At 36.4% G+C, this 7,876-nt stretch overlaps 1 protein-coding gene across 9 annotated transcripts; it reads left to right on the top strand.

The window, feature by feature from the left end:
- Window positions 1-440: 440 nt before the first annotated feature.
- LOC110023690 (RNA-binding protein 25) lies at window positions 441-6,593 on the top strand. Of its 9 annotated transcripts, XM_020723272.1 has the most exons (11): window positions 1,008-1,091; window positions 1,430-1,512; window positions 1,670-1,740; window positions 1,896-1,980; window positions 2,048-2,097; window positions 2,265-2,521; window positions 2,695-2,847; window positions 3,325-3,745; window positions 3,828-4,511; window positions 4,592-5,166; window positions 6,100-6,593. In XM_020723272.1, the coding sequence occupies exons 6-11, from the start codon at window positions 2,327-2,329 to the stop codon at window positions 6,349-6,351; spliced, it is 2,280 nt and encodes a 759-aa protein (XP_020578931.1). In that variant the 5' UTR covers window positions 1,008-1,091; window positions 1,430-1,512; window positions 1,670-1,740; window positions 1,896-1,980; window positions 2,048-2,097; window positions 2,265-2,326; the 3' UTR covers window positions 6,352-6,593. The 9 variants fall into 9 exon arrangements, with proteins under 9 accessions (XP_020578893.1, XP_020578885.1, XP_020578931.1 ...); XM_020723251.1 differs by having other exon boundaries at window positions 1,430-1,740; window positions 2,061-2,097; XM_020723258.1 differs by having other exon boundaries at window positions 1,430-1,740; window positions 2,061-2,114.
- Window positions 6,594-7,876: the final 1,283 nt, after the last annotated feature.

The raw sequence follows: 7,876 nt of genomic DNA, 5'->3' as shown, positions 1-7,876 counted from the left end.
AACAAACTACAGCTCATTATTGTCCATGCTGATTTATGAGCCACCTAAAATCCATGACGATAAGTCATCCAAACGAAATCTCAACAGACCTAGTACAATACAACATACAACTTATTATTTTTCTATTATTTTCTCTTTTTTTGTAGCCCTAGAAGTACACGAATGCTGAGAGTTATATAAATAAGAAGGGAAAAAGAGAGAGTCTACGTTAAAAGGTAATATACATAATCCGAGATCATCTATTTCTTTACAACTCATTCACTCACTTCATACATCATTTTCACAATTATATACTTCTAGAACTATATGAGACCCTACTTTCTAAAAAGATTCAACAACACATACAAAAATTAAATATTAGATAATAAATACAAAAAAAATTGACATAAAATTTTTATTAAATAAGTAATATTTTCATAAATCCGTTCCCCTCTATTTTCTCTTCTTTCGTAACCCTGCGCTTAGTGCACCAGATCACGATCGAAGTCGGCCTTTCTTCGTTTCTAGGGCACGACATCCCGGCGTGGTTGCTCTCCCAACTGCCGTCGATCCCACCGCCATCCCTTCTTCTAATCCTCCGAGCGTCATGGCGCTCGCCTCACCATCCTCCGCCGAAACCCTACAGCTAAAGCTTGAGAAATCTGATGCAGATATTCAGCTGACCACCTCCATCACCCCGCCGTCTCTTTTAGCTTCCACTGCGGACTTATCCTCTACCTCCGTGCCTGCCGCTGCTGCCGCTTCCCTCGATAACTCTAACGCTAACCCTAATCCAAGCCCCAACCTTTATTCCAATCCCGGTGCCGGTCTCAATCCGACCCCTGCCGTCATTACTCCGCCAGCTGCCCCATCATTCACCCCATCCTTCCGTCCGCTCGGCGTTCCTTCAGGCCCCCAGTACACGACTGTACCGAACCTCAGCATTCAGCCTCCTGGTGTTGCTGCTCCGCTCGTGTCGGTCAATCCGATGATGCCGGGCACCATGTACCACGCACCACCCGGCATGACGCTGGCGTCTGCACCTTTATCCTACGGCTCAAATGGTTACTTATCGGTCCCCGCACATGCGCCCCATGCGATACCTCCACCGGGTGGGTTTTCCAAGTAGATTCAAGTCTTTTATTTTGATTATTTGCTTTCGGAGTTACTGCTAGTTCATGTTTTAGGATGCTGATTTGCCCTTAGCTGATGTTTCGTTTATGAATCTCCAATGCTTTCCATGTTGGACTGTATTATTCATTTGCGCCTGAGGTTCTTCCTTTAGGAATTTGGGCTGTTTTCATGTAATTATTAACCGGATTTGACCGGCTTCTGATGGCCTATATGCAATTATAGAGTCTTCTGAATAGATTCAGTAATATATGATGAAAGTATTGGTGGTTGGATGGGGTAGGATTTGGCACTTATGACTGGATATGTCCTTTTGCAGCGCTATCTTATGATTTTTGTCGAGAAAGATTAGCTTGCCCCTACAAGGGATACTTAAGAGATTAATCGGTTCACCTGTTTTTGGTATGCATAATTTCTTCAAGCTATGGTGATACGTTAGCATGAAGCTGCCCTTTTTTTCCTTAATTTGTTTTCCCTAGTAGTTAATCTTTGAAGAATGATTGTCCTACTTTACATAGCTTGTCGCCATTTTTGGATGAGAGAATATCTTTTTCCGCAGTCCTTATTGATAATTTCATCGACAGTTGATCATGTTTAGCTTGTAAGGGCTCGATGCAATAACAGGTCAAGGTACACTGTTTTCTTTTGACTATATTCTGCATGGAAGTACTTACCTTTTTTTGCTTTTTATTTTCTTTCTTAAATGATTCTTTTAATTATACGAGTTTCTCAAAATAATGAAACATCCATAGTGCTGTCATCAATTTAATTATCTATTTCCTTAGTTTGAGCTCTGCAAATCTCACATGATCAATATCATTCATAGTACTCGGGATATCTTCTGAAGATTATGATCAACAGTATAGAAAGGTAAGCTCGGCTTTACTACGTCTACTTCCTAAAACATGTACTATTTTTTTCCATTGATCCCCCTCAGGTTGATTGTTCAGCTGGTGATACTTGCCATGAATGTGCTGCCCATCTCTTGTATGCTTTTTTGTGTGGTAACATCATTTGATCAATTTAATGCACGTATCTTTCTATTCTGTTTGATAATACAGATATAAGTGTCCTCTTGTTGTTTTTTGTCTTTCTTTTTAGTTGATGGATCTATTCTTACAGTTTTGCATAGTTTTTACTTTGAATTTCTGCAGGAGTTCCACGTTATCCTGGGCCATACCCAGCTACGATTCGACCTGGTTTTCCATTCCGTCCTATGTCCCCTTTTGGTGCAGTTCCACAAGTTCCCAGACTTCCAGTACTCGGGGTTCGTCCGATACCTCCTATGGTTACCCCTATAGTGCGACCAGTTGTTCCCATACTTCCTCCTACAGAGAAACCACAAACTACAGTATACGTTGGGAAGATTGCTTCAACAGTTGATAATGACTTCCTTCTGTCCCTTCTTCGGGTTTGTTCTTTAAACTTGCTGTTGAATATAATTGTGGTGATTATATCTACACCGTTGCATTTTTAATTCGGAGATCTGTTTTTTTTTATTGTTCTTTTATCTTTTCATTCCTACAAATTGGAAATTGTTTGCAACTTTTGCTGCCTAACACAGTTCTTCTTTTTTTTTCGAAGATTTGTGGTCCAGTAAAGAGTTGGAAACGTGCTCAAGATCCTTCAGATGGAAAACCTAAAGGTTTTGGTTTTTGTGAATTTGAGGCTGCTGAAGGTGTCCTTCGAGCTCTCCGCCTTCTTAGTAGATTGAATATTGATGGACAAGAGCTTGTGGTAATATTCACTCTTTCATTTTCAGTTATTTGAACCTGGAATGCAGTAACACTTGTTTCTTGGATGACATGCATGTACTTGTCTTGCTGTTGCATTCATATTATACGTGTAAATATGTAAATTGCTGAATTATTTTACCCTGCATATAATTAGTAAAATAATTCTAAATTTCTGTCTGTTTTTCTATTAGCTTGATGTTAACGAGGTCAAACAATCTTTGGTTCTGATCTCGCCAAACTAGTAATTTAGGAATGGGAATCTATAAACTAGGTGAATTTTCCCGCAACTGCTGGATTTGCATATTTTTACTATCTTAGAGAATAAAGTTATTTGATTTGACTTGTTGTATAAACTATTGTGGTTGTAAATGGCTATTTGCAGCTTCTGCTATTGCAGTTAGGCTTGTTTACTTTTTTAATGCTCTGCACATTTACTTTATTCTGGAGTATCTGTTTGTCTAAATTTGATATTGGGCAGTTGAATATTAATCAAGCAACTAGGGAATATCTTGAGCGCTATGTGGAAAAGAAAACTGAAAGAGAAAAAGAGAAACTCAAAGAAACTGATGATGCTTCAGTTGAAGGTAATGAGGGCATGTCTTCTGAAAACGAAGAGCCTCTAAAGCCTGCTATTGATGAAGAAAAGAGGGATACAGAAGATTCTGGTGAGAAAGAAAACCAAGACATCCATAAATTTGGTATTGTCTCAGATGAAGATCGTGAAGCTGATAAGGATGCCTTAGAGAAAGTTACAAATATGATTGAGGAGAGGTTGAAAACTAACCCATTACCCCCACCCCCTCCTATACCGGCTTTTATTGATGGCCCTGCTAAGTCAAACTCCGAGGTTCCTTCTAGATCCAAGGATGGTGATTCAGATATTGATATTATGAAGAGTGGTGAGCACAACTGCATGCTAATTATACAACTTTTGTGAAGTTTTGTGGTTCTTATGCTTTATTAATGATGCATTTTATGCAGATGCAGTAGAAGAGAAGAATGACGAAGAAACTACAAGTGAAAAAAAACCTGCTGACCATGAGAAGCCCGATTTAAGCTCCCCAGATAGGAGGCGGCATGATAGAAGAAGAGATAAAGATAGAGAACGGGATTTGAAAAGAGAAAAAGTGAGAGAGCTAGAGAGATTTGAACGAGAGCGTGAACGTGAAAGATTGAAAAGAGAGAGAGAAAGGGAGTCGAGAATACGGGAAGCTGAACGATTATACAAGGAGCGTATGAAGGATTGGGAAGCTAGGGAGAGGGAGAGGGAATACCAGAGGCAGCATGAAAAAGACAGGGAGAAGGATAGACAACGGGAACGGAGAAAGGAGATACTTGGGGATGAAGAAGGAAGTGATGAAGATGAGGATGATTCAAGGAGAAGGAGACGAAGAAACAGCATGCTTGAGGAGAGGAGAAGAAAGAGACTTAGGGAAAAAGAAGAAGATCTGATAGATAGATTAAATGAAGAGGAAGAGATTGTAGAAGCAAAAAAGAGGAAAGCTGAAGAGCAGAAAGCAAACAAAAATCCAGAACCTAAGCTTCCTGAGGTTACCAAGGAGAATGAAAAGCCTAAAATTAAAGAAGAAGAAATGATTGTTGGAGGCGGCGAAACTGCTTTCGAACAGGATCAAGGAGCTGTTTCTGTTACTGCTGGTAATACAGGTTGTTTTGGTATCAGATTTCATGTTTTACTTTGCTTTCTATGTACACTTTCTCACATTTTAAACATTTTGATTGCATAGGTGATGGGATTTATAGAACAAACAGCAGTGAAATGACTGCAGCTTCAGCTGCATTGCCAGAGATCAAGCAGAATGATGGCCCAGTTCGGAAACTAGGGTTTGGTTTGGTAGGTTCTGGAAAACGAACAACCGTTCCATCTGTTTTTCATCAGGAGGATGATGAAGATGTAGATGACAAAAAGATGAGACCATTGGTACCCATTGATTACTCTAATGAGGAGCTGCAGGCTGTGAAAGGAAATGTGTCTGCAGCTACACCAAATATTGTTGCTGCTGCTGAATTTGCTAAGCAGATCTCTACAAGCACCAAAGAAGAAAAGAATGAAAATGAAAGGGAAAGAAATGGGCGATCAAATGACAGATTGAGCCGCAGAGATCGTGACCGGAGTGAGTATGAAGGTGCCTATTCCAGGAGTGAAATTAAGGAAAAGATGCATGATAAAGTTGCTGAACGGGATGATAAGATGAAAGCAGAAAACAAGAAGCTTTTGGATGCAAAGCAGTTGATTGACATGATTCCAAAGACTAAGGAAGAGCTCTTTGCATATGAAATAAATTGGTCCATTTATGACAAGGTTAGCATATTAATGCTTTATAAGTTCTTATATCAGACTTTCTCTTAGTCTTTTGTACTTTTTTTTTATCCATGAGTTATTTGAGGTTCTTGCTAATAAGATTTTTCTGTTTTAAGTGCAGAATAAAATCTTTGAAATGATTATTACGTGCTTTTGCTTGGTGCGAACCTTTTAAGATTATGATCCACTTCCCTACTTTTGGCCATGGTCTAGCCTGTGTCGATTCTGGGTAGCTGCCTATATCATACTGCCCTTCCATGTGACCAACTTGCTTATAGGAAATTTCATAAAATTTTGTTGACTGTTTTTAATTTGGTGGCACTTACTTTTTATGGGGGATTTTATGCGTACCAAAAGTTTTTTATGTATGAACATATATATTACCTTAATCTCTATATTTTGTTATTAAACTCTATAATATCCAATTCACATAAAAAAATACTGTTACCATATCCTGTCAATAGTGAAATACACCTTTTGATAAATAATATTTGATGCGATTTAGATATTAAGATATTATTTGAGTAAACATAGAGGTATAAATGTTAGATATTTAATTACATGAGTTCTGGGATATGTATGTAAAGCACACCTATTTCTTCACTTCCCTCGTTTTTGACCATGTTCTTATCTCTATTTGTTGATTCTGGATGGCTTCCTATATGACAATGTTTTTAAGGAAACCTTTTAAAATTTTTTTGTTTATTTTAATTCCGGGGATGGGGTGGGATACATTCAGGTGATTCATATTTTTTTTATTCATGATTATGCTGTTAAGGATGGTAATACTTCATTTTTGTTTGGACAATCATGCTTAGCATGATGTGATACTTACAAGGCTTTAATGCAAGTACAATTTCTTGATGCTGTATATATAGGTGGAATTAACTGAGTTAGTTTCGTTCTCATCTTGCTCTTCCTTTTGACTCATAGCATGCATTGCATGAAAGAATGAGGCCATGGATATCGAAGAAGATAACCGAGTTTCTTGGAGAGGAGGAAGCAACCTTGGTGGATTATATTGTTTCAAGTACGAAAGAACATGTTAGAGCATCAAAAATGCTAGAGTTGCTTCAATCTATCTTGGATGATGAGGCAGAAATGTTTGTTCTCAAAATGTGGAGGATGTTGATTTTTGAAGTCAAGAAGGTTGAGACAGGCCTGTCTGTTAAATCAAAGGCCTAAATTTCAGGTTTTATTCATTTACCATGTTCCTGATTCATTGTCTCCTTGATGCTTTGCTTTGAGATAGTGTGAATACGATAATATCATTGAAAATAGGAAGGCATCAATCTACTTTGTTTTCAATTTAACTTGTTTAGGGGATTGTTCATTTTGTATGCCTGACTGTAATGCTTATTTTCATTTAGTTTTGCTGTTTTGTCATTTTGTTTTATTTATGTGCCAATGTAATTGTTTATGTCAAAGATCGTCCCCTTTTTATTCCTAGTGATTATGCTTTTAACAATACAGAGTGGCGGAAGTAGCGGTGGCGCATTAACTAATAATTTTAAGGGGACATATATCATGTAGTTTTTATTTATTTACATATCTAACATTTAAATCTTTAAATTTACTTATATAAGGTGATAATCTATTAATCACATATAAAATACCACTAATATTAGTTTATTTAAAATAAAACACATCTTTTAATGCATATATTTTGATGTGATTTAACCGCTAAATTGTTATACAAGTAATTGTAAAGATTTAGGTGTTTTATTTGTAAGGACATAACAATGTCATGTTATGCATGTAACTCTCTTAATTCCATTGTTTGGAGGGGGAAGCAAGTTGAATTTTTTTAACTATTGAAAATATGAAATAGCCAGAGATTATTAATATGTAGCTACAAATTATAGTCATCTAAAAGTAAGGGGTGCATATGCCCTCTCATTTACACTCAAATCCACCATACTTGCCGGCTTTAATGATGTACATTTTGTATTAAGTGATTTCATATCTTTAGATCTATTATACAAGCAGTAGTGTTAATTATTGGCCACATTGAATTTGTATACTTTCAATGGATATTACTCTGAATTTTCTTCTTCGATAAAATGCACACCCTTTCTTGATGTTCTAACATATATTTTTATGACTAAATTTTATCATGATAGCCGTGTCTGCTTTCTACGTCACTTTTGATGGAAGCTGGGTAAGAGAGAAGCAATAAAAAAATATTCGCGGGTAAAATAAAAAGCTACAAATGGTTCTAGGAAGTCAATTTGAAGATACTAAGATATTAGTTGAACAAAGATATCAAATAAAAATAGAAATGCTATTTTTTGAAATTTTCAAATAAAAGCTATAAGACAGTTTTAAAAGTGCAAAACTAGCAAGATACTGAACATATAAGTTAGTCTAAAAAAGTGAAAGAGTAAATTTTGGTGAAAATGCATGAAGATGTAATTTTAGGTCCAAGTGTGATACTTATGAAGATTTAGAGAGTTATGGGTGATAATGGGGTATTTTTTTTAATGAAAATTTGATGATTATAATTGTTTCTATATGATTCAAGAGTAGGTATTTTGCTAATAATTTAAAAAAAATAAACATTCTTGATTGTGTTAGTTTTCATGTAATCAATCTTTATGATTCAAACAATGAAGTTACTATGAGTAATGGTACCGAAATTTTTAAAAAGTATGTTTATATGTAATTAATTTGATTTTATTTCAGGATGATCAACGTCTTCATAAGAATA

This window comes from Phalaenopsis equestris, unplaced genomic scaffold (assembly GCF_001263595.1).
Source record: "Phalaenopsis equestris unplaced genomic scaffold, ASM126359v1 Scaffold000002, whole genome shotgun sequence".
Classification (NCBI taxonomy): domain Eukaryota; kingdom Viridiplantae; phylum Streptophyta; class Magnoliopsida; order Asparagales; family Orchidaceae; genus Phalaenopsis; species Phalaenopsis equestris.
The sequence above is the reverse complement of the archived record's forward strand: the minus strand, read 5'-3'. Positions and strand labels throughout refer to the sequence as shown.

Excerpts from the sequence above, each read along its gene's own strand:
- LOC110023690 (XM_020723226.1), top strand. The coding sequence starts at position 587 with ATGGCGCTCGCCTCACCATCCTCCGCCGAAACCCTACAGCTAAAGCTT. Across the intron at positions 1,092-2,264 it reads CCATGCGATACCTCCACCGG|GAGTTCCACGTTATCCTGGG; the intron begins GTGGGTTTTCCA and ends GAATTTCTGCAG. Across the intron at positions 5,167-6,099 it reads ATTGGTCCATTTATGACAAG|CATGCATTGCATGAAAGAAT; the intron begins GTTAGCATATTA and ends TTTGACTCATAG.